The following is a 27,439-nucleotide window of genomic DNA, read 5'->3' on the forward strand; positions in this document are numbered from 1 at the left end:
AACGAAGAAGATCTGTCTCAAATATTCACTGGAACTGCAGGCTGTACATGGGCTACATCATGGTTTCAGATTGGGGAAATAATGGAAATGAAGGCGTAGTGTCAGCCTGCTTCCAACCAGACAGCTGCACGTGAAAAAAACCTGTCATGATGTTGGCAGAAATTAATCAGCACTTTGCTGCTTTCTCACTCCAACAAAGTACTGAGCTGGCAGTAAAATTAAAATGTATTCCCACTGAGAGGGGCTATCCTTCCTCAGGGAGGAAGAGCGCAGGTGATGGAGCGTACGAAGACTAGGTTGCTGCCTGGGCATCTGCGCTCTGTGGCAGACTAGCGTATTTTCATCTCCTAAACTGTTTCTACTGACCCGGTCCACAAACAATGCATTTGCTGAAAATTACTAATAATAAATCAGTAAGTCTTAAATAATGCTCACTCTAATGGCAGACAGGGAGCACTTGTGTTGACAGCTATCATTACTTATTTAATTTATAATAACAATAAGGAACCCTAGTGAGAGGGTCTGTTTAAGATGTGTTTTAACTTTTCTTCAAGTTCTGTTTAAAACACAAAAAAGCACTAAAAAAATTGTCAGTGTAAGTTTAACGATTCTAGTTGAACTCCATGTTTCTAGTCATAGGAAACTGGCTTTGCCACTGCCCGTTTTAAACCATGAGTAGTTGAGAGTAAATATCTATTCTAAAATACAGATTCTGCTGAGCACAGTGGAGTTATATGTATGACAGTGGGTTTAGTTGTTAATATTAGACAAAAAATTAGGAATAATAAAAAATAATGCTCACTGAAATCAATGGCAGATTTAGTAATTACTGGAATAATTGGGTGTGTTTATATCAGATCATATTCCATCACTTATTGCAAAGATCACGCTATCATTATTACAGCATTTCTATCTCATTAGGTCAGTTTGAGGTCATGATAACCTACTGCACATAAAATTTGCCTTTCAGCACTTTCATACCACTGCAAAATCTAACTCAACAAAAGGGAAGAAATGCTGAAAGAGTTTTTTAGAAAAAATCACCCCTTTATTGTATTAAGTTAAAAAAAAAATACTTGGCCAATGTTAGGCAATCTTTTTTGGAGCAATGTAGGAAGTTTCATACCTGTTCCTTTGAAGAAAGGAGAATTCTGCATAAATGTGAAGATGTGGTTGTTTTATGGCAGCTCCTCAGCCATAACAGCTTTTATAACTGTTGGAAGAATTTAAATGCAATTAGTCCTTTACGTGTCCACTTGTTGTCTTAGAGTAAAAGTAAGTGATCTTTTCAGAGGCTTTTTAAAAAAAATCCAATGATCGAGCTCTGGAAACTTTTAGCTATCACAAAAAAATCCACTGATTTGAACAAATGTGTTGGCTAATTCTCAAACTAATGAGGTCTGAGGGAGTATTCTTCAATTGTAAGTATTTCCACTAAAATATTTGCAAAATTGCACGATGAATTCAAGTATTTTTGGAAGGAAATATTTAGGTACTTTCTCATGACAAAAAAAAGTAAATTATTCTGCTGATAGTTTGCGGGGGTTGTTCCTTTTTATTTTGATTGATTCTGCTTTTTCCTACAAAGATGCTGAAATTGGCTGGTCGACTAGGATTATTGTACAGTAATTCACAACTGATGAAGAACAGTAAATCAAGATCATTTTTTAAAAATCAGAATGCTGATTTGGAAACCTCATTCTTCCCTTATGCTCCATGAAATAAACTGATTACATGTCTAAGGGACAGAAAGAAAAAGAGGAGAGGGTAAAATATAGAAGTACATTTTTTTTCCTAGCATTTTCTCCCCAAGCTTTATAGATAATTAGATTTTTAAATATCTTTGTGGATCATGTCTGCCCTCTATAAACTTCCCTGAGTAACTGTAGCTAAACTTGCATATTGCAAGTGCAACGTGTTTTGCACGGATACCATGGTACATGCTGAAATGTTGATACCTTATCTTCTATAGTGTCCTATCACTTGATTGTTTATTAATGGCTAAACCAAAGATCACTGTGAACTAAGTAACTTCCCGTATATTACAGCAAATAAAAAAAAGCACTGAAAAGACAATTTGACCGATACACTGTTTTTAACTAACCCAAGACGATGAAGGTAAACTGGGATGAAGAATGAGAAACAATATGCAACTGTAAGTGGCCATGTCTACTAGACTGGTGAGAACGGCTCTTCTTATCTGTTAAAATTGGTGGATCTGGCAAAACAAAAGCTGAAACAAAGGCTGACCCAAATCCCACCCCAACAACCTGCCAGCGCTCCCTGGAGCAGCGTTGGTAGTTGCTGACCCTGCGCGAGAAATCGCTCTGCGCAGAGGCGGTTTCTGCTCAGCACTGGGGTCAGCGCAGGCGCTCTGCTTACTGAACTTCGAGGGTGAAATCCTAGTTATACAGAAGAAAACTGGCTTTGTTATGAAGCTGGCCAGGTAAATAAACTACTCACAATGTCTTTTATTTGGAACGTTAAATTTCTTTCAGATCCAGTGTTCAGAGGAGCGCATTATACCACATAGGGTATCAGTATTTTCTTTCAGCCCAGTAATATTTTCATATAATGGAAAATCTAATTGTTAAAGTGAAAAATTCCGAGTGCTTCAAAGTATTAGAGTAAAGGAGGGAAAACAAATACTGTTACTGGCTTGATATTATAATCAGTTACTTAGATAAGGTCATTGCCTTAGACCAGGAGCCTGATTAACAGTATTATGTATTAAAAAGTCAGATTTGGATAAAATTGAATTGAAATGAGAACATTTTGCTAGTATGTCCAAAATAACATATATTCTGAAGACAATATTTAAGTGTTCTAAGGAGATAAACATCTTAATGGTCTCCCAACAGTACAACTCTCTCTGTAAAACCTCAAATAATAATAGAAAAATAATGTACAACCTAGTTATGCATGTTTATATCCTACTGACATATGTGGGTGTTGTGTATATACTCTAGTCCAGACCTTGGCATTGTAATGGCTTTGATCCCATGACTGTAAATTTAACGAGAGAACTTCTCAGTTACCGCAAGGGGGCAAAATCATGTCCAAAATACTTTGTGTTGTTATAAAAAAGAAAAAAAAAAATCCACTAGTATTTGCTCTCACAACCTTTTAAGATATATATTTACCACATTAAAATTTCATAACGAGTATGTAAAACAAATAGAGCTACACTCATCCTGACACTATTTTAGTTCCAGAAAAATACCTACTAGATCTTTCAAGGTTAAGAAAACAATAAAATAAAAGAGTGCCCACTCAGTCTTTTTTTTTTTCACTTTTGTGTCTTGCATTCCCTATCATTAAAAAACAAAGTTCTCTTAATTTGAAATTGGCTATAAAGAAGAACAAAACCATAGAGAACAAAGCAGAAAATACCACTTGATTATCGTGATTGCATCTTGCACTTGGGTGCACGGTCTGTCTCTAAACTCTGACTCATCTGCCACCAGCAGGCTTTAAGGTGATAATCACCCACACAGAGCTATTTGCACATCATGTCTATCCTATCCTGTATCTAATTATACCCTTTATAACAAACTGTTTAGCATAATTAGTGGAGTTATGCTTTGCAGGAATAAAGATAGAAGCTATAGGTTAGAAGATTCAACTTTTTGAAGGCATACCTGTACAGATTAGTAACCTTGGTATTTGGTCACAACAATGAGCGTTTTGATGCATTGGTCTATGTAAAATTGTACAATCATTATTTTAGCAAGTAAAATAATGTAGTTTTCAGAATATTTACACACTGTAAATAAGCATTGCTTAAAATTATGAAGTGGTTTTGGGACTCATTAATTGCTAACACTTTCACCAGTATTTTTCCAGACATGGCTGAAAAATGCTGAAAGGGCCAGCATTGGAATCAAGAATGCTGGGAATGACCAGAGAACCTATTATTCAACTGATAGACAACAGCAGGTACAAATGACCTTAATGGGAAAGCTCTGATTTTTTTTTTCTTCTAGATGATCAGAAAGGATGTTTACTTAATGACCACTCTTTCTTTGTGTACAAACTTTAACGATGAGCTGCTTTAATACAAGATCCTTTGAGGTCAAAAAGGAATAGAAAATGATACATATATGTGCACACCGGTAAATAGATTTGATTTTTCTTTGCTTGCTTTCATTGCAGTCTTAAAAGAGTTAAATGAACATCGCTTGCAGTGGCATCTTCTTTGTATGCTGGCAGTTTAGTCTTCATAACCCCCCGCCCCAACCCCATCCTCCTTGTATACTAGGAAAAGCTTGAAGCGCACAAAAGCCAATTCCTGTCCCCCCGCCCCCGTTAGTGTTTGCTGCCAGGCAAAATAAAACCCAAACTGTATCTCCTGAGAGTAACTTCCTGTCCCCAGATGGGGAAAAACTCTGCCGATATGAACACAAACATTGTATTAGCATAGACAAAAGAAGAAATCATGCAGAATCCATTAAAGCAGCCACAACTAATTAATCTTGTTTGTTTTTATGTGTTAATTGTACTGCTGTTAAATTCTCTTAGAGACCAGGATAAATTTATGAGTTCTGTCCTTGTTTAACGATAATCCCGCTATTTCTATTTTATAGGAAAGATGTTCAGAACATTGTGCAAGTAGAACTATTTCCCCCCTGAGCTATTTAAGAAAAAACACATGAAAAAAACAAGCAGAGTATCAGTATTTACTTGTGCTCATGAAGAGATGCTCATGCTTCATCCTTTCCAGGTAGGCAAAGAAATTTGTTGAATTCTACCGCATATTACTCCAAGACATTTACAGCAGATTAAAGATAAAGCATAGACTTGAAGAAACTCTGGTATTTCCTATGGAATGTTAAACAGAATTTTCTCCATTTGTAATAGATAAACCGTACTAATCACCCCAGTGTAAAATACAAAGAGGTCAACAATGCATCCTTTCAGGTCACCATTGTTTAGAAGGTATTTGAGTTTCCCTATTAAGTTTTCAAAGGCCAACATCTGCTGATGCTCAGAAATGGTAGATGTGGTGACGAAGGCTGTATGGAGTGTGAAGTGAAAACACAACCGTATAGTCCATGCAACACAGCACTAACAAACTACAGCACAACCAAACTCCAAAGAGCTATTTTCCCATTCATCCCATTTCTGTTATTAACAGCAGGAATGTTCCTGAGAACAGTGACATAAGCTTCTCTTTCATTTAGTTCATTTTTTTGGTTATAAATACATGTATAAACACAAGGTTTTGAAAATAGCATATCCCCATGCATTTGCAGTCATGCAAATGCCAAAGGAGATACCACAGCGTGAAAATTACATTATTAAGATTGAAGGCTTTCATTTGCATGTTATTGTCATTGATGCTGTTTCACTATTTAAAGCTGCAAAACAGATGCCATGGCATTCAGCTGTTAACGCTGCTCTCATTTGCAAGGAGGCTAGTTTTGATGGCATTTAACTTGCTGTCTAGAGCTTAACAAATCAGTGTCATTCACGAGCTTAAGTAAACTGAGCTGATTTATAAATTGACAGACCTGACCCTGCATCATAAGAAGTGAGGCAGTTTTACCCAAATTATTGGAAGCTTTTCAGTTGGATATCAGGTATGGCAAATTGTATTTTACTACTGTGATATTTTATCATCGTGATAGTCCTGCATCGCACAAGTTGTGTCTAAAGCCTCTGCAAAGCTGAGACCGTGGGGAATATTCTTTCAGTCAGCTGCAGCAGGATCCCATTTCTACCTGCCTGCTTTATTTGTAATCAGCTGACGTGTCGTGACTGTGCACTTCTCCGCTACGGAACTCGCCTAGACTCACAGCTGAGCTACTGTGCACTTAGTCCCTTCAAGTGTTTTGTTTAATTAAGCATCTATTTCGTTGATATACTAGTTCTTTACATAAGTGTTATGGTTTTGTTAGAGTTCAAGTGTAATATTTTGGTCCTTTAATAGCATACAGGAAAGCAGGTTTTTGTGAAGGAACGCAATTCTGTTTATTTTCTGGAGTAAAGCTCAGTTCAAAGGCCTGTGGAGTTAATGCAAAGATTCCAGCAGATACACTGCATTTGCTAAGCTACTTCATAAGAATGGAAACTCTTCCAGTTATAAACTCTTCCATTTGCTCTTCGAATTTACACACGCATGTACCCGCATGAAAATTAATGCTCCTATACTTCTCTGTTATTAGCAAACACTTTTTTTTTTTTTTGTGGAAAAGATGCTCAACACATATCTTCTGTGGAACAGTGTCTTAATTCTCTGTATAACACTCAGTTTTATAGAACTCAGCTTTCATCTGCTGATCAGAACTGATCAGAAAATCTGTGGTTGAAGGCAGATGTGTTGTCAGGAGTGACATTCTCTGACCATGTAATGCGGTTACGTGTTAATGCAACAGAGGAAGGCCAATACATAGCCCCTGCGCTATAGAGCACATTTGCAGGGAAACATTATCTACAACAGAAAGGGATGTTGGGAAATTAGATCCAAGAAGCTGAATGACAATGCAAAACAATACTGGTTTTATTACTTACTACCAATACTGGAAATACTGGGTATACCTGTAGAGAAAGAAAACACAAAAGAGTATAGTTAGCTGTTTGCTGTAGTTGGCTGAGCTACTACATCTGAGATTCTGAAAACAATTTTCTCCTAATTTTCAGAATATTATATCAATACATAGTTAAACCCAAGCAACTGCCAATATGTACCCATCCCTTTATAAATGCAGAGTCTTTAGATTTTTTCAGTACGAGGCTGCAGGGACCACTAAAATGTATTGACAGATGGGTATTTCTGGGACCTACACCAGCCCTCTGAACTTCATGAATTTGTTCAGAACAGTTTTGTATTTCAACTAACCAGCCATTAGGATTAATGCTCTAGATAAAAATATCAGTCATGCATGTATTATGCAGGTCTAGGAGAATAATTTAACCAAGGGATAGATGCATTGCTAACTGCTTTGGCCAGCTGCTTAAATCAGTTGATACCTTCTGTTGCATTAACTGTATATAGCTATTTTTTTCCTCTTTTACCTGATGGTTATCTAAATTAAGCTACGGAAAAGAAAGGTAATTGAGCAAAACAATCTCATGCATTAGGTTGGTCATATTGACTAAGCCTCTCATTGATTTTTTTTTTTTTCCTTTTTTTCAGCTTTCATTTCAATTCCTAAGCTGAATTAATGCAAGGAAACCATTCCAGAGACAAGTGAGATTTACCAGAAGAGGTGGGGCTGCTGAGGAGTAAAACTCCTCTGCTGGCTTAGCAATGCGCGATCTCATGTTGCATGATGCAGTCCCAACATGTAGCTTGTTGTCAAGTCTGCCCTGAAAGGTGTGTGGCACAAAAATATGGACGTGAAATCTTTCCTGAAATGCCATTTTCTTTAAATTAAATGGCATTGCTAACAGCACTATTGCTAGTCTCTTGGGCTAAAGGCACAAATTGCAGCTTGGCATTTAAATCCTGGATATTTGCATCCTCTTAGTTAAATACAGTTTGCCTTTTGTAAGTTTTATTGACTTTTGATGGCATGCATTTTACTGCAGAAATCTGTCTGTTTCTCCATTAAACATCTGCTATACTTCTTTCAACATCTATCTTGAAGTTCCGTCTTACTCTGAGACGGTATGGCCCTCATTCTGCAATTAAGCAAACTGGAGCGAAGGAATGTCTTGGGGATAAATGATATTCACTGTAAGCAAGGTTGTAGAGTCAAGTTGGGAACCCTTCTAACTCGTGGCATGGCTAAGACAATGCTGAAGTAATTGCATTTGCAGAATGGCGACCATAAACAGATCTTCTGTGTTTCCCCACATCAGTCCTGGGGCACATGTCAGAACTGCAGCTCTCTGGTTTCATACCCTCCGGAACCTGTGGTCTGGCAGAGCACTGGGCACCGCACCGGAGACAGCACCTGCTGCTAACTGAGCCCCACACTCAGCTGTTGTTTGCAAACTGAATTATTTCTACTTCCGCTGAGATTAACATGTATTATTCTAAAATTTTAGAATGAGGTATTAAAAGCTAAATAAAAATATCATCATAATAGAACAATGCTGTTATAGTTCTAAAAGTAACAAAAAGTGCTTTTTTTCAGCCAGGATAATGTAAGATAACTTCTATCCCTTTGTCTTAAATGTCAAAAAGGCAATCAATTTTCAAATAATTTTCCCCAAAGTTTCAATAGCAGCTTGCTTACATTTTTGCAAGTCACTGTAGTTGTTTTAAATTAGCAGGATTCGTTTTCCTTTATAGACTGATGGAAACTGCACAAATATTAGATAAAATACAGATACCGTGTTCTCACACTCACACTTCCACTGTGAAATGGTATTTGTATTTCCTCTGGGTATACTCCCCCGCCTCAAACCTCTTTCTCTCCTACACACACACACAAATATCCCTTCCTTTCTCTCCTGAACAGATTGTAGCAAAGGGAGAGGTTTTCCTGCAAGTCTGCTCTCCTCATTTTACTGTATTTCAAAATTTTCAATGAATTCATAGTGATAAATGCTTCCTGGGCAGAGAATAATGAAAACAGGATGCCTGTTAGCCTGGAGGGCTCTGTATTAGCCTTGTGAAGTTGTCTTCAGGTTCCGCTTGAAAAGCTCTTTTCCTCTTTCCATAGTGAATTTCTGGGCTGGTGTAATCTTCTGTAACCAGCTTGATTTTTGTAATACCAGGTATCCCTGTGTGTGGTGACTGGCCTTGATGGTGCACTACTTCATGCCCTTTCTGCTAAGAAGAGTGAGAATGGCACATCTAAGTTTGTCTGGAAAAGAGCTGGTTATGCAGGGCCACGAAGCAGGATCTATTAACACGCTGTGAAAACCGCACATATGATGGGGAAATTATTCTTAGTAAGAGTGGTTTAGTGAGCTCTGGAGTTACACATTGAGGCTAGCTCTTGAATTCAGCTGAGCTGTATTTGATGCAAGTCCTTAGGTCAGGAGGCGCAGGAGGTGTGACTCTGCCTCTCCCTCTCTGGGGAGAGGGCACGTGGGGACCCGACCGCATGGCTGCGGGGAGTCACGCCACTGCTGCTGGCCCTTTGGATGGGAACCGGTATGTTACGTGGCGTGGATCGTTCCCAGCCAGCCTTCTATTGAAATCTGTGAGTACTTTGCAGCAGTGAAATGATCAGATCAGGTTATAGAGAGAGATGAAGAATCAGGCCCGCTTCCCTTGACGCACAACTCTATTCAGCCAGACATAAAGAGTAAATAAAACCAAGTGACTGCATTTATATATATTCTGTGGTTAAACCAAAGCAATGTTCAGTCTAAATTATCTTCCAGTTGAAATCAGTGGGATGGTTACTAATGGTAATAGTTTTATAGTGAGGAAACAGCAAGTAAAGCGTGCAAAGAAAGTTCAGGGGCAGCTACTGCCCCTGAAATGGCAAACATTGCACAAGAAAGTCTCTAATACTATTTATTATTTTTTACTTAACTTGAGGGTGGTGTTTTGGTATATTACATGTTCACTGTAAGAACATCTAAATATACATGCATTACTTGAGAGAAAAAAAATCTGGTGTTTTCCTTTCATATGGTCTTCTGCATGTGCCCTGTAATTTTCTCGTTTCCTCTTTTTCCAGAAATGGGTTGTTTTAGTTATTAGCTACCATGGAGCGGACTATTGAGAATGGAGAAAAAAATCAAATCAGATGCTAGCAAAGAAGGCAAGTTTTTGATTTCTTCTATAGTTCGTGTCAGTGTGAAATCCGTAACACAAAGGAAGAGCATCAGGCTTTCGGTGAGAAGGGCCACAGTGCTGCTTCCAGCCTCAGGGCGGGTCATACCCTGCAGTCCCTCTTATCCCTCCATCGTCAGCGCCTGTGTGCGCTTCCCGCCAGCAGCGCAATCCATGCAGCCAGGCTGCATCTCTTCCTGGGCAGGGAGTACGTGTGGGATGAAGGAATTATTCTGTCAACTTGGTCTTGGCTACCGTCTTTCCCATGGGCTTCTCTGCCTCTTCTCCATCACAAGTCGAACGTGCACCTGCCGTATGACAGGGAGCCAGGCTCCTGCTGCTATCAAAACACTACACCCAGCTCGCAGCTCACTCACATTCAGGGGAAGAGTGTCAGCAAGAGCTCAGTGAATTATCCAGGTGAGGTGAATACAGCCCAGAGACTGGGAATTAAGACTGCCTCCTATGAAGGCACGGCAGGGTACGATAGCAAATAATGCAGGGCAAGTTTGGAGTCATATTAATTGCTGATCAAAGCTGTGCGAGAGCTTTTCTGACAAAAGAGACGTCCTTGTAATTGCAGTCTACACTGCACATTTTAACTCTTAAACAGGAACAAAATATAGAGCTGTAATTCCCTCGCAAAGAATCAGAGCAGGGCTGTAAATGCCACATCTGATCTTTTGCTAGAATATCTGTGCTGCAGCATGACAGCACTCCCTGCAGTGAGTCTTTTTTCCCTTTGCAACTTCTCCACTGAGGCATGATTGCACTATCAGATCCTCAGCATCAATTTCAGAAGTTTTGAATTCTCTAGTAATTTAAGCTCTGAGAAGCTGGAGGAACCTAGCATCTTGTAATCCCTCAAAGGGAGGGATCGTTATGATCACGTTATGATCATTTCGTGTATTGCCAAACCTGTATTCAGCCAAAGGAACATACACAGTGAAAGCCACAATCCTTAGGAAACTCCACATGTATTTAATTGCAAGAGTACTAGAATTCCTGCTACTGTTAATTTTGCAGTTGGTTGCTCTGTAAAGATTGAAAATTTTTCAATTCTCAGAAAAAGAACTGCTTAGATGAAGTTTGTTATCTTCCACCTCTGCTTTCCCAAGCAATATCACCACAAAGAAATGGGACACGGAAAATATTTAGTTATTGGTTTATTAGGCAACACTTTAAAATGTGGACCTTTTCTCATGATGTTTTAGTGACTCCAAACCACTTTTGAAAACTCTCTGTCTAGGAAACTCCCAGTGAGATCAAAGGATTTTTTTCAAGTAATCCTTGAAAATTTATTGATAGAATATTAGATATTAGAAACTTCAAAAAGCCCAAAACTCAGACCATTTCTAGAACTTTGAGTATCTTGTAACAGACACGTTGCCTTCCTATAGTGCTGTTCAAGGACTAGAACCCTCTTTCATTACTCCAGCAAAAATAGAGTTGTTTGAAACCAGTGACGGATGGAGGCAATTCATTTCCCAGCAACAGATGCCACCACAACCAGCACAAACAACCAACGCAGCAGGGTCACGCAAGAGGAGAGAGTGCTGAAGAATAATTTTTCAAGCCCCCTTTTAAAAAAATACAACATGCTATTTATAGCGCATTGCTTTTCAGGTATGTATCTGTAATGTTTTGCTGGCCATTGCACTGGATACCTTGTTGGAGGGAAGTTAGTTCATCATTTGCAGGTTTTCCTGACACTTCTGTCTTCCTGAGTGCTCTTGATACACTACGGTTTTGCCCTCTCCTCTGCACCCCTGCCCCGTTTCCCGGCCCAACACAGCTTTTGTGTGACATCTTCCTGTGGCTTTACATCTTCTGTAAGCTTCATGAGCCAAAATGAATATGTAATATAAAACGGGAACAGTAAGAAGCTTTGCTGTTTTGTAACTTACTATTGCATTCGTATCTTCCTTTTTCTCTATGAAAGATGTTATCAAAATCACCAAGGAGGAACATTTTACCTCTTAAGCAGGAGTGTCCCATTCCTTCAAATCGAGGTCATGTGGGTTCACCTCCTCTACCTCAGTCATGAAAGCAGACACTGGAAAGTTCCTTCCAGTTGTTTGGGAGAATGGGGCCCTTAGAAAATGAGATACTATTTACTTTATGAATGTGCTTTGACAGGACAGCAGGATGCGTGCTCTTTTCAGTTACGGGGATACATGCTATTTCGATTCCTGAGTAGAAAGCCTGCCATCACACAACCTCTTGGCCAACTTAATTTACCCCGGTTCTTCAAGATGGCTTTGTGTCAGCAAATATTCATGGGAAAAACTACAAACACAGATTAGGGTAATCAGTGCAATACTTCAAGTGCCATATTTTTTGCCAGAAACTGTTTCTGTGGCAGCTGTGCTGCAGCGATGCCTCGTAAGTCTTTTCCCATTCAGGGAGGATTAAGGCTGTGCAGCTGAGACAGAAGCTGTGCTATCAGAGGGGGACCCACTGCAGGAGAAATTCAGTAAACCGATTGAGACTATCTGCCTAACCGTTGACCGAAAAGAACCGCCAATGTTCCCTGAGTTCCGGTCAATCCTTTGTTTCACATTGAACTGTGAATTAGGAAAGTCATGTAACAGCTGGGAGGCGGTTTTCGCCGAGCGTCAAGCACTTTTGGTACAGGTTATTGGCTGTGGAGGGACTGACAAAAAGGCTTTTAGGGGTGGGAGCCCAGCACGGTCTTAGACAGCTCTGTCTGATGGAGCAAAGAACGTAAGTGCCAAAGATGATCTAAACAACAGGAGGAAGAAAAGGGCTAGTGCTGTCAGGCACACACGGCTGCTGAGGAGAAAAGCTATCTTGTAATACCAAGTATAGAGAAATTCAATAAGTTCACTTTGAGTGTCAAAACATATTGCAGAACAAACTATCCATAGAATGTGGCAGCACAAGGGAATAAATGCAATCACAAACCAGTCAATAAGATAGAGTGAAAATATAAAATAAATGCTATGCAGGAGACAAATGCGGAAATATTGTTAGTGCCAGTAAACAACAGAGTACTCGGGTCTTTCACAAGCAAAGCAGGGAAAAAACATTTTGCATTCTCCTGAAAAACTCACGTTGATTTAAAATGAGAAGGATACAGAAAACAGCTTTATACCAAGGTTTAGGCTATGACTGGAGTATAATCTAGAATGGTCTTGTATTTCATGAGCTGTAGCTTGAAAAGGTATAATAAAGTCTTACTGGCCACAAAAAAATGGCAGAAGCAGAACAGTGGAAACAACAGAAGTTCCAGCTGGGAAAGATTTGGAAATGGACATTAGGCTTCTTGTTGAATCTGAGCAAATTTTCTAAATTCAGAGAATCTCAAGAAAAAGGATCTTTTTATTTTGTGAAAAAAAAATTCTGAGTGTTTCATTTATACAACTGTTTTTAGTGGTATCTTATTTAAGCACGCTCATATAAAAAAAACTTCAAATCCATTCAAAACTTAAAATATTTTGGTCTTAGATGGAAAAGAGAGACTCTGAAAACTGGAGAAAGGAAGAGTATCAAAGGGACACTGTACTACTACATTATACAAAGTGTCCCCAGGGAATTAATGTAATATATCAAGGGAAGTTTAGGGCCAAACCAGGTAAGTTAATTCTATCAACATGTTCCAGCAACTCTTTACAGAATTCAGGCCTGACTAGGGAGGGTACAACGCTAGGGCTGTATTACTGACCACACGATGGAGATGGCGACGTAAACGCAACAGGGTAAGTGAAATTACATTGGCTGTGCAGAGAGTTTACACAATAACGCAAAATTCAATATGCTCCAACACACGTAGCATTAAATCAGGAAGTGACAAAAGAAATGAAGCTTTTACATACCACAAATGATTGCTGCTTGTAGCAAGTAATCAGACAACCCACAAGAAGAGAAGCTGATTTAGTTCTGAGTAGCACATAGGACCCGATTCAAGAAGTAGTTATTAGAGAACCACTTCTGGACTGAAAGTCAACATACTTGTTGAGAAGGAAAAGGATAAAAAAATCCACTGCAGTAATATTTAACTTTCAGAGAGTGAGCAGATAAAAATGAGGAAGTTAGTTAAAAGCAAAATGAAAAGAACAGCTACAAAGATTTAATGCAAACAGCATGGAGGCAGGCTAGAGATAAAGTGTATGACAGACTCAGAATAATCACATATGACCCATTGATTTTTTAAAAAAATTATAAAAATCAGCTACGTTATAAACAAAAAAAAACCCCAACACCCAACCCAAAACAGCAGAATGAAGAAGATTTTGGAAAGACACCTTTCAAAAGTGTAAGTCATCTCAATGGAGAAAGATAGGAAAAAAAAGCATAAAATCTGTCAAGTTAAATATAAACCACAGTATTTTGAGAATCAACTTGCTACAGACATAAAAGTTAATAATGATTTTTTTGTTAAAATAACCACACTAGAAGCAGGAGGCCTCCCAGAGAGATGATTGGGTAGACAGGCAATCAAGGTATAAAAGTACTGAATACGAAATTAACTGTTTTCACTGATGTTCACAACCAAGAAGGTTAGAGAGATTCTCACTATCTGAGGAAGTTTCTCAATGTCTGTCATCATCCGAAGGTGTTCTAGAAGATGTAAATAATATTGAACAATAAGAAGTGCCATAAGGTGATGTTCACCCAAAAAGTGTTTTAAAGGAACTCAAATATGACATTTCTGAACTAACTATTGTAACATATAACCTGTCACTTATGTCAGCCTTGATGCCAGAAGAAATGTTGTAACTGTGGCACAGCCTTTAAAAAGGACTCAAGGGCTGATCCCTGTAATAACAAAATATAAAGCAGACACATTTTTATGCCACTGTAAAAGATCCATGTTGTTCTCGTGTCTAGAATATCAGTAGTGGTTTTGGCCTCACCAAATTAAAAAATGACATCGTAGAACCAGAAGAGAGTAAGAAGGCGCAGATGACCAGAGATGCGGCATGGTTTTATATATGATAAGATTAAATAGATTAGGATTCATCATTTAGAAAATAGGTTGGAGGACTGGACATGTCAAGTCTATATAATCATAAATGGTATAACGGATGTAAATAGGGAAGCATTACTCTCTGTTTCTTCCTATCTAAGGAGGCTTAACCATATAAAAACATTTAAAGCAAACAAAAGGAAATACCTTTCATTTATTGTGTCATTAAAATGTGAAATGTATTGCCATAAGATGTCACTGAGATCAAGCTTATGACAGCTGGGTCTCTCTCTCCACTCAGCAGCTAGCAACCACTGCAGGTATGATGGAGGGTCCAGCTCAGAAAGCCAGTTTATTGCTGGCAACTGGGAAGGCAAAGAAGAAATCCTTCATACTTCTTCCTGTTTGCCATAAATTCCTGCTGCTGATCACTGCTGAAGTCAGGATTTGAGGGTAAGTGGAGCATTCGTCAGCTCAAACAAGGTTATGTTTTCATGATGCTATCATAATGAGAGTAATAATAATATAAACCAGAAACGACTGCCTATTATTTGCAAAATGTTTTGATTTTTGATGGAACTGTGTATCTGATGGAATTCAATAATGTTGAAAGTTGTTTTAACAAGCTTCAGGCATCCTTTTGGTGGGTGCTAATTCCACTGTTCCGTCTGGTGTGTGCTCAACTGATGGGAAATGATGTAACTGACACAGCAAGCTGCATTTAGAAAGATCCCCGTTTTCATGTTCAGATATATCTTGTCACAAGTTTAGATGATTGCTGGGGTAGCAACTGCATTTATATATACATATATAAATAAATATATTTTAAAAATATATAAATGTATATATGTGCACACATATGTATGTATGTGTGTATAGGTATATATAAATATATATATAAATAAAACCAACCTGGTAGATCTCACCATTTTTTTCTGAACGTAGCTTTAAAGTATTAATTCTGTGAGCCACACTCACTTTTTATAACATGCGAAAAAGTGAATACTCTTACAAAATGTTTTTCCCCTGCTTTTTGGAAGTTCTTTTTTTTTCTGCTCAGTAAGAATTTTATCATAATTTCATGCCCCCACACTTCACGGTTTGTTACTTGGTCTATTACTCTCACATTTAACTTGATAAGGTCCTGCTTCCTATGATATTCATTTTTGAGTTTTGATTCTTCACAGCTGCTGCTTTGAAGTCTTAGATAACATTCTGAGCATTGCACATTGCTCCTGGTTTTAAACTTTTCATTCAACTGCAGTACTATGTACAACTGCTCTGTTTCTCCCAAATAACTTTTCAGTAAATTGTTATATTCTAATATTCTAAAATCAGTGTTTTGCTTTTAATCAGGGCAAAACTGTGGACTCTTTTCTTCAAAGAAGCTAGTAACTTCTGTCAAAAGGTTTGGTGATTTATCCTCATCTTCTTCAATCCTTTCTTCAAAGGAATTTAAGTCTGTTACTTAGTAAAGGAGGATTCTGAATCATTGTGTATTTCATACACGCATGAAAGGAAGAACCGATGCTCATACTTGTCTTCGTGCCCTCTCTTTCAGCACCCTGTTCTTTTTGACCCAGTCCTGTCCAGGACCAGGAAATGCAGCTGCCAATAATTTCCTTTGGATAAGCCGAAGGTGTGCTGGAATAGTGAGCATGTGTGGTGGTGAGTGGCTATCAGCTGGAAACAAGCAGATATCAAAACTCGGGTTTTGCCCTCGCTTTCCCCCTTCAGCACTTACAGTGATCTAAAAGAGTGCATGTGAACCTGGACTGCAGGTCAACATCAGGGACAAACGTCCTTCACCAACCTTTAGATCTTTAGTTATTAACTGGAAAAATTTGGTCTGAGATTTTTTAACTTTCTGAAATGGACAAAAAATGAGCAAGGACCTCATCTCCCATGTTGAGCTGAGGTTGTTTTGAATCTTGAGGCAATAAGGATGCACGAATGGAGAGCTGAGGGTGCCGTGGCTGGAGCACTATCGCACATATTACCACTGGTTTCTCTCCTCTATGTGTGCTTTTTATGTAAACGGTCCTAATTTTTTCATTCCTTAGCCCCTTCTGTGCAGTGTCCAGGGATTTGTCTATGGATACAAACATGCAGTTCTCACGTAAGTTATTTACAACCATGTAAGAGCACAGATTATGTATACTTACAATTAACACAGTTTGACACCTTGTCAAATTATACGCACTGGGTCATAAAGAAATGACAAACTTTTGCCAGCATTAATCTTCCTTCAGAGTCACGATACGGGACAGAATTCTAATAATGAAATATCCTTATTATACAGAACTACTTACAGATATTAGCAGTGCCCTTAGGTATAGGCAGATAAGAACCAGGGCTCCACGGTCGGCCCTGGTAATTCTTCTTGCATTTTCCACAGTCTGGGCCAGTTGTGTTATGCTCACACTCACAAAGTAGTCTTTTGTTTTCTTCTTTACAGCCAGTAGCATGAAGGTTGCACTTACACCTATTTTTAAAAGGCAAAAATAAAAAAAAGTGGGATATTATTTAGAGGTGAGTTGTAGTTCAGATTAAGTCTTAGTAAAGCATGTCCTATGGCAACCACTCTATTTCTGTGTGTTGTGCCTGTATTATTGTTTTCGCATGCTTTACAAGACATCACTCAAATAGCATGTTGTAACATCTTCAGCTCGCACAGGTCTAAAAGCAGTAATTTCACCAAGACTCCAAGATGCTGAATCTTTTCTTGTTTTCCCTAACGCAGCTCCACTGAGATCAACTAAATTATTCACAATTTTCACTACAGACAGGTCTATAATCTTGCAAAAATTCAAGTCTTACTCACTACTCGCAGGAACAAAACAAGTCCTCTGCTTATGTCCTTAGAGAATCTAGCCCAAATTAAGATCCAAATTAGGCCCTGGGAGTGTGAGAAAACAGACTTCAATTAAATATTCTCTGCAGTGCCACGCTTCAGTAGAAGGGAAGCTCACTGTAATGGTGTTTTGCCATTCTTGTTCAGCAGGTACTTTCTTGCTCAGAAAGGGAACATTTTTTTGCCTGCTTTAATTTGATATAGTTGAAGTAGCTGAAGGTCAGAGGAAATATTTTGGTAGGCACATTTAGTTTTACTTAACAAAGAACAGCTAATCGAACCTTGCGACAAAATCATTAGGTAAACCAGATTCTGCATCTGGTCTTAGAACAATTGTATTTTCCTTAAATTCCCCTCTTTCCCTGAAACTAGGACACTTACAGAATGGGAAGCCAGTTTCATAAACAGTAAGGTATTTTCACCTCTTTCCATCCCTTTCCAACAGATGTCAAAACTGGCTAAAACCTGTTTCTGTTTGGGGCTGGAGAGAAAACTAGTATTTAACGACCCTGTCTGTTTGTTTTCCTCCTGATTGTACATCTAGTGATTTAAAGGGTTCTCATGTGGGCATTTGTCACCTGTTCCATACAGTGACCAATAATTAGAGCAAAACAACACAGGGAATGGCCAAGTGCAAATTAACAGCTGTCAAGCTGACTTCCATTTGGAAGGAATATGACCTGAAGCAACTGGCCACATACATATATATCCCCAGGGTAAAACAAGCTTGCAGTTGTCATAAGTGGCTGCTGGAGAAAATCCACGAGAATCTGTAATACGGTAGATAGTGGAGCATTCTCCTCAATGCTAGAAATGAGGCAGATCAAACTGCTGTCATTTGAGCAATGCTCATTCTAAAGAAAAACAGGTTCAGCACCTTTTAAACTGAAATTACCAAAATGTATTGAATATGCCAGACAAAAGAAAGTGTGATTCATTTTTATATCATTTCCAAAATATTGATGCTTAAAGACTACCTCAATTGCAAGGTAAATTTTCAATGACTAGCCACTGCAGAATGAAAGATGCCTGTCTGGGTGTCAGCGGATGAGATATGCCTATGCATGGAGAGATTGAAGATTTTGGTAAATGGCACTGCTATTAAGAAAAGTGATGGGTGGTTTTACTGTCCCCAGGAATATGAAAATGGAAGACTCCCAAACAGGAGAGATACACAATAATGACAAGACCGAAAAAGAGAGTGAGTCAGAGGAGAAAGAAGCAGGAGAGACTGTGGAGTCACTAGAATAAATGGAGAGGGGAACTGATTGGGTTTCTTTCAGGGGGAGATTTCTGTTTTCTTGGAGGGACTCATCAGTGTCAGAGGCAGCAAACTGATCTAGGCAGGAAGAAAAAGCCAGCCGATTCTGAGGAAAAGCTGTAGTTCCTAGGGCTCTGAAAGGGTGCTGCAGACTGGTATGGGAACTGAGGTGGGGGACAATAAATGTAGGTGCATCTGCTAATTGGTGTGAATGTGCACAGCTCTCTTAATAAGCACCTGAAAGTAAAGAACGGTTGTGTCAGAAAACCTTGCGCAAAGTCTGTTTGCACTTCTTAGGTGCTATACTTGTCATATGTTCCTGAAGAGATAGACTGACCCTTCCTCAGTTTGGCTTGTGTGGTTAGAAGTCTTGGGCGGACTCTGGCCTTCTCCATCTCCCTCTGCTTCTAGCCAGTCCTGTCCCACACCTCTTCACAGATATACAAAACATATGCACATATTTATATGTATGGCTGTATTTATGCATACACAAACAATTCCCATAAATTCTCATGTATATTGATTTCCTTTCATTTCCCATGCTCCCCACCTCCACTGTGATCCACCTCTTCCTAGGTTGCCGCCTCCTTTTCCTTATTTCCCAGGCAAGAGAGCATGGACAGCACAGAACAGCTCTGCTGCCTGTTCTGGTGCCCAGTTTTTTGATTTCTTAGGGCAAGATTGCTGCAGGGGAAGTGCTGCTCAGCCCAGAGCTGTGGCATTGTGCCACGGTAGCTGTTCTGTGGCCCACACGGCAGGGCCCATGCAGTCCAGCAACAGGCAAGGTTTCTGCAGAAGGCATCTTCTGCGATTTTAGCCACCAAGCTCCAACAGACAAAGGAAAGCTACAGGTTTGAGAGGTCTATGTTTGTACCAAATATGGGCAGGTTTTCACAAAACCAGCAAAATGCATTTTCTTGTGGAAGTAGTTGGGGACCTTCTGTCAAGTTTTAAAACCCTATTAAATGAGATTTAAAACAATCAGCCCTCATACGGACATTCAGAACAAACATGCACAAAACAGACAATGTAGGGACATCTTAGCCACTTAGCTTCCTAAACGGAGGAATTGCTAAATGGCTCTTCCTGCTCTAAACTGGTGGAATAATCACAGATTCATTCAATCAATGCCTCTCTGCAAATTAACGTATTTGGATGTTTTCTATGTATTTTTGAAAGCCTTCCCAGCGGAATCCCCTAGAATGCTGCATCCTGCCTTAAAAGAAAATTGCAAATAATACCATGTTTAAGAGAAAGGAGACCGCACTTTCTAATCCCCCCAATTAAAACACAAAAAACAAAAACGCCCCCCAAAACCAACCACCCCCCAAAAAAACCCAGCAATGGGGAGAGAGGTGTAGCCTTCTAGGAGTATGATTTAAAATGAATGAGAGAAAACAACAAATTCGATCACTGAAAAAAATAAAGAACTGATCTAAAACCTTTGTGGGCAGAGAATAGATAGTCAAAACCTAACCTTAATAATGGAGCAAAATAAGAGCCAACAATGCTGAATAATCCTAAACCCCCTCAGATTAATTCAAACCTAGCTGTGTACAATTTCCAAGGAGCAGAAAGTAAGGAACAAATGTGGTCACTGTGGTTTTCCACAAGACTAGCTAAAGATCAAAGATCAAGGTAAAAAACCACATTTATATTAAAAATGTCAAATGTAGAGTTAATGGGAGCTAGTTAAAGTGGGCACAAAGAGAAATGTTTAATAAAAAAACCCAAACCGCAAAAGGCCAGACAATGTTTGTCAAAAAACATTACATTTGCCTTCTTAGTGTACAGGCAACATAAAAGTTGGGTTTGGTTTATGATCATTAGTGTTATACAAGTAGGAAAAAATCTGTAGATTAATGAAATCCAAAGAGATTAAACTGGAGTTCTTGTTGGTGTCAGTAACTATCCATAGGGAGTAAAAGAGCAGAGTCATAAGCAGAAAAAAGACATTCAGAGGACTGAACCACAGAGGCTCTGATTCTCCTCTCACTTGCACCCATTTTTTGCTGAGGTCACTTCACAGATCTCAGAGAGATTAATCATGATTTCCACAGCAAATCAAGGACGTAGCTGAATCCTGAATGAGTGTAAAATGCAGACAGTGCTAAAACTGACAGAGAACAAAAAGCATCTGTGGAACGCAAACTGAACAGAAGTTGGAGGGTACCGTGTCTGGGGAAAAACAAGCCAATACCAAATTCTGTGCTGTCTGTGGAGAGACATTTTTACTGAAACAGGGAAATAATATTTTGTATACTTCTGTTTTTTTTAGGAAGGCTGCACTAGGAATTGGGCAATCTGTCCCAGGGACCTCATCAGCCTGTATGGATGGACAATCTCAGAGACTTCTGCAAAGAGGAGAAATGCCTGTTGTGCTTGAGGGACAGACTTCTCTGGATGAATGAAAGAGGTAAATGGGTGTAGCGGGACTGAGAGATGACTAGAGTACAATAAAAAGCTACTTCTATTTGCGGGATAAGCAGTAAGGAAAATTGAAATATTTAAGGTTACAGAAAGAAGACTATTTAGGTAAAAGCACCATCCAGATGGACTATGAGAGAACCACTCTTGCGACGAGATATATTGGATTGTGAGCAGAGTGAAAACAAAGCAGCAGAGCCTGGACCTTAGGCATTTCAGATAACTGTGAATCAGCTGAGCACCACTGATCTGGTAGCTGACTTGGGCTCCTATCAGATCACTGTCAGGATGTGGACATCAGCTTCCTATGGAAGACTGCCCAAGTTCAGAGTCCTTCATCTGTCTCATCTCTTTTTTAAGGGAGATTATCTTTCTTTTCTGCTCCAGAGGTAAGGAAATATTTTGTTACCCTATGTGAATATCCATGATGATAAATTATTACTGAAAATCCTAGCCACTTGTAATTTCTTTAAACACCTGCTTTGAAAGGCTGTTCCTAGCTGTTACTGCTTTAAATCTGAGATAGTAACAAAAGGCTTAATTAGATTTACATACAAAGCACATTAAACACAAAATTTCGTATAGCCCTTGTAGATGGTTCCATTAGAAGAATGTGGTCACTTTGGCTGCATGTGTAAGCATGGAGAAGTTCTGAAAACCTAAAAACCTGCTTCCACATCCCGTGTACTGAGTACCAGATGACAACGTTTCATGCCTATATAGTTTCTTGAAATGCAAAGAAAAAAGTCAAAGTGCTTTACAAGGTATTACGTATACATGCCTAGAAATGCAATTACTGGGTGGCAGTGGGTGGGTAGCAGCTGCTTGGCACGTCAAGTGGGTTTGCATGTGTACTGAGGAGGGGTGATCGAGGGAGCTGTAATAAGTAGAGCGGGTTTGAGAATACAGGCTAAGGTATGGCAAATGTAAGAGGAAGTCTGCTGCAGCCTTTGCACTGCACCGGCAACCAGCCTAAGGGCAAAATCCCATGTAAGGATAAAGCAAATGTTAAGGGCAAAGTGCAGTTCTGAGATACAGTATATGCTCACCGTAAATGGCATTGCTGAGGTCTAATGCTTTGTACGTCTTTACAAAGAATGTCTGAAGTCCATGATTATAAATATCAACAACTCCATGAGCAATTAGGTTACGCAGAGGAGACGCAGGCCTTGAAACAGCTTTCTACCTGAAGGGAACAGTTGTCTGCCTGTTATATCTGGTGACAGTTTTTCCAGACTTTTTCTTGTTGATCGCTGTGGGAGCGGCTCTGTCAGTGCTCAGCTTGTGAAAGCGAACGCCACGTTCCCACAACGCTTGTCTGCATTTGGAAACTTCCGTCCTGATGTTTCCACAGCTCAGCTGATATCCATCTTTCCAGTTCAACCTGCGAGGACGTTTCCTGCTAAGCAGCCTGGTTACAGCACACGCAAGAACACATTTCCCTCCAACGTGCAAATTCAATTTTAAATCGCTGGAGATTGATACTGCTGTCCAACGCTATAAACTCTAATTGTGTGGGAGAACAAATTTGTTTTTCTGACCACTCATCTTTGACAGACTCATTATTTTGTCATAAAGCAATTGAAATGGTATTTTTGGCAGTTACATAAGGCGCAGGAAGCACTCTGGCATGTTGAAGGAGCGGTGCTGTTGTAGGGGGAGCAGGAGCCCTGGGCGCGCTGCGTTCCTCGCAGACTCTATTTACGTACAGACAACTGACATTAAAATGCTGTAAATATCACTAAGGTAGTCGCTAATAGCGTGCTGATGCTCTTGCATGTGAGCGCCAACCAACAGACTGGGGGTCACATGAGGGGATCATTGATGTTGAAGAGATCATTCATGAGAAAGAAAAGCAAGAGAAGCTCTTTGATACATTTTTAATGACTAGCCAGCCATATGTTCCTCACTTCGGTACATCTTTGGATCGTGCTAAGTCATCGCCAAAGTTTAGAAAAGCAACTTAAAACCAGCTTGTAAGCCCTCTGCATGGGCTCTTCACTTTTACGTGCCACGGGTCAGCTCTCTGCTCCCAGGTAAGCAAAGCCTGAACTTGCGCAGGAGTCGGCATGTTTGCTCTTCACGTTACCGCCTACACGACGTGGTCCACACACAACATAAAATACCATCCCGCACAGTTTTAATTAGGCATTTGAAAACACTTAGCAACGTTAGGAGCCTTAGTCAGCTTGCCCCACTGCTAGCAACTACTCCCAGCACCTTGTTACAGTTGTCCTAAAGGACTTGGCTCTGTTTAGCACGACATCAAATGTGTTAAGGCTGTCATCTATGTTATGCCTCTCAAGCTTACCAATGACCTCAAGGCAGCTTCACCAGTGAGAGTTAGTTTTCTATTATAACGTAGACAAAGATGAAAATTCCACGTTGCAAATACATTTTAAGTGATACCTCAGCCATGAAGGAGGAAGAGATGTAGGTTGAGAAAGCAAAAGTTAAATACACCACGAAATATTTGGGATAAAACCAGCTTTGCATCTGAATCGCTAATTTTTGAGGTTTTACATCTTTTTTTTTTTTTTTTTTGACACTTTGAGATAAATTCACCATAATTTGAGAAACTGTCTGTACAAGTACGTGACAAAACTCTTGTACCATTGAATGTACAAGGTAAACATCATGAAAATACTTAATAAGTCTGTTTTTCCTTTAAATTTCTCTAACAAGTGGAACACCTTTTCAGAGAGGCCTACAGTCTCAGAAGCATCATGTCTGCTGAGTATTATTATTCATTATATCATAGGATTTTTCCATGTCATGTCAAAAACCCCAAAGTATGCTGGTCCTTATCCTAATTTCCAAAGCTTAATAGACGTCTACACAGCTTTACTATTGAAGCAGATTTTGTGGGGATGAAAACAAGTATAAAGGACACTATTGTGAAGAAATAAAATGATTGCTGGCCAATTTATTTCTGCAAGGATGGAACAGACAGTGAGAACACACACATAAAAGAGGTAACAAGATAATTACTGCAATCTAGGCTACCAGCGCTCACTGCAGGGACTACCCATCTGAAGAAGTTCTGAGCTAAAAGGGTCAAAAAAACTAAGGACAGTTGGCAACCAGAAAATGGCATGGGTTTCTGGCTGCAAGTAGGTCTGCTGAACAAATGTTCCAGCTCACGTGAAGCAGAAAAGTAAATTCTGGTTTTTATTCAGTATTTTTTGAGCCATATGAATATCTCAGGTCCATGTTGCTGTACAGAATCCAAGACCAAAAAAGGCACTACATCTTGTTCGGGAAGTTATGCGTCAGACCCCCGTGGTCTGCTGGTAAAATGTAGCCACTGTAGGGAGAGTAATGAAATACGAGTCCTTTCTTTCATTTGTTTATTTCTGGAAACTCATTTGGTCACCAGTCTTTTTCCCTGTGCCCTTCCCTGAATTTATGTAATACATCATTATCTCCCACCAAAAAAAGAAGATTCCTTTGTGGAATGGGGCTACATCAATAATAAAGGATAAAAAAATTCAATAATAACAAATATAACTTTGTATAGGTAGATATATTATTCTTCCATTTGCAAAGCAAGGACTAATGTTGGATCAGGTTTTTAAGCTTCTTAAATCTGTAAGTAGCTTTGTGGCTAGAAAAGAAGTTTAACCTGCTCTCAGTAATCCTGCTGCACCTTAGTACCTTAGAATCCAGAGATTTACAGAAGCCTCTTCAACTTTATTTCACTGTTTAGTTTTCACTGCTAAATTTGGGAGGAAATTGAATTAGATTCCCACAGGCAGTATGGAAAATTGGGGAAAATAGCTTCTTATTCTCCCTCAGCTGAATATAATATATCTAGTGGGGAACAGCAATACCCAGGCACAGAGAGCATGTTTGCTTTGCTTTCTCAGTGGCCTACTTCCAAGCAGTTTGGAGAGCTTGAAATTAAAAAAGAAAACAAAATCCAAAAGGGCAGCATAATTCCCCTTCCCACAGGAGCCAGGACTTTCCAAGACTCACAGAAGGTGTGCAGGGCATGGAATTGCCCACTGTTTGCGCTAAGCCAGCCCAACAATAAGAGTACACAAGCGCTGAATTTAAATATTAACATGTTTATAAGATTTATTATGTTCACATACTAGTAAACATTTCTATATATTCTGATTATTTAAATGGGAACTACCGTCAAGTTAAATGCTGGTCAATACAAACAAGAACTACAGGATCGCTACCGATCGATTTGTGTATCTCATCCTGTATCTGATGAGTAGGCTGTCTGATAGATGCATACTGTCTTCCTTTGGAAGCCAAACGTTAGTGGGGCAGGTCCTTTTGGCTTCGCCGCTCCTTCCCCCCTTCCCCTTTCAGACAGAGGGCCACAGGCAACCTTACCTTGCCCGTAACTGGAAATATTTCTGAAATGCAGTAGTTTACTAGATGACACCCTTCCAGACAAACAGAGGCAACTGCAAATGTTTACAGACTAGATCAGCAACACTCAGAACACAAACATAGAAAGGAGGAGGCAGTAACCTCTTACAAACACTGCAGTATTTAAGCATTTGAAACTGTTCTGATCTCTTGGCTAGATAAAAAATGTTACAGACCAACAGATCTGAAAATTTTCAGACTTACTTCAGTCTCTTAGGTCCAAAGTCTAAAAATAATCCAACAATCCTTATACCTAGTGGAACAGAGCAGCAAATTCTGAGTCCGAGTTATTTCAGTTGACCACATAAAAAAACACCTATCCTTAATATTAAATACTTAGATACACCTAGCCAAGTGGAATGGCCAAATGCTTTTTCTAATTTTCATTTCACATTCTCTAAGTGTTAAAGCTGAAATAAATCTGTCTGAAAATATAGCTGCTGTTGGCTGCTGTAGAGAACTAACTTCCATCCCCTTCCCAAACACTCAGTTTTGCCTTTTCTTCAGATATATTAGTTTTCATGGAAATGTGTCAATAAAGAGAGCGGCTATAAAATCTGCTAGAGTTTGCCAGCAGCATGTTCCGCAAATAATTTCACCCGTGAACACAGTTTGCCAGATTCTTAGCTGATATAAATCCATCTGGCTCCACTAGAATCAATGAAATTATGTTAGTTCACACTGTCTGAAATGTGGCCTAATTTGTTTCCAGCTTTCATTCATATTATCCTAGGCTCGGTGGCTGTATTTTTAGATAATGGCAGATAATGTTTTTATCATTTTAAATGGCAGGCCCGAGATCTTGAACAGGCATGGGATAGAAACTGGGCATCAGTGGAGGATAAGGAGCCCAGGTGTGATGTGCTTTTAGGCACATGACTGCTGAGAAGGTAGGATGCTGGTATTTTACACTGTTCACGTGCATCTGTTTTGCTCTAATCTTTAACCTCAGAAATAGGAAGCTTTTATTATCTGCCTGAAGGATGCCAAAACTGGGGACCACGGCAGTCATGTCGCTCCCAGAGAGGAAGCAGAATCTCTTCCGAAGGTGAAGATGAACAACGACAGTTTCTTCCAGTGCTACCAACTGATCATTTAACACTAGTGATTGTTTTGGTAGGTTCCCAGACTACCACTGAAGAATGGAGAAAAAGCAGCAGATGTAAACTCTAAGTACATCAGCGTTACAATTAGTCCCTCTTTTCCCTTCTCTGCCATTAGACATTTCCCTTCTTTCTCACTGGAATCACTTGGTCTCACCTACTAAATCGCTGTACTTCACATAGCAACCCATCTCTTGCATACGTTGATGGCATGGGAGAGTGGGAAGCACGTGTGTCGCAGAGGTACTACACAGTTTAGGTGTTCTGAGCTGTCATGATATATCACATGTGTTTTAACTGGTTTGTTCTAAATGTCAAGAAAAACTAGGAAAGGGTAAAAACCAAAACATCTCCTCAGCTGCTCATGCTGTTATACATCAGAGAGAGAAGGGCTACTGGGAAAAGAATGCAGCTCTCCCTCCAGCAGCTGGAATAACGCAATCTGTTTGGCAGTACCTTGTCATTGTCTGTCTGATGGTGCAAAAAAGTTAAGGAGTATGCTGGCTGAGACTGGGCTGCTGCTCATTGCCATCAGGATATTAAGGAAGCAAAGTTTTTGTTATTTTAATTTTTTTTCGCTGCTGTCCAACGTCCTGCTTAGCCAGCCTTATTTTGCCAGCCATCCATTGGGCAGTAAGTCATTATCAGCAAGTCAATGCACACCAACGGATACCCTAGACACACCTTCTATTTTAATCACTATAACACCACCAGGCAGAATTTAACCACTATATCACAGCAGTTGTAAAAGTCTGTGCCACAACCTGCTAGATCGTTAAGAATGTGACAC

General features: G+C 39.5%; 1 protein-coding gene across 3 annotated transcripts in view; it reads right to left on the reverse strand.

Annotated features, from left to right (window-relative positions):
- The window catches only part of NTNG1 (netrin G1), a 160,130-nt gene that overhangs the window by 44,651 nt on the left and 88,040 nt on the right, over positions 1–27,439 (reverse strand). For all 3 annotated transcript variants that reach the window (XM_075508222.1, XM_075508224.1, XM_075508223.1), the window contains exons 4-5: positions 16,928–17,100; positions 6,514–6,540 (exon numbers count right to left, since the gene is read on the reverse strand). In XM_075508222.1, coding sequence (XP_075364337.1) covers positions 6,514–6,540; positions 16,928–17,100 — 200 coding nt within the window. The remainder of the gene's footprint in view (positions 1–6,513; positions 6,541–16,927; positions 17,101–27,439) is intronic.

Source organism: Mycteria americana, chromosome 7 (genome assembly GCF_035582795.1).
Source record: "Mycteria americana isolate JAX WOST 10 ecotype Jacksonville Zoo and Gardens chromosome 7, USCA_MyAme_1.0, whole genome shotgun sequence".
Lineage (NCBI taxonomy): Eukaryota > Metazoa > Chordata > Aves > Ciconiiformes > Ciconiidae > Mycteria > Mycteria americana.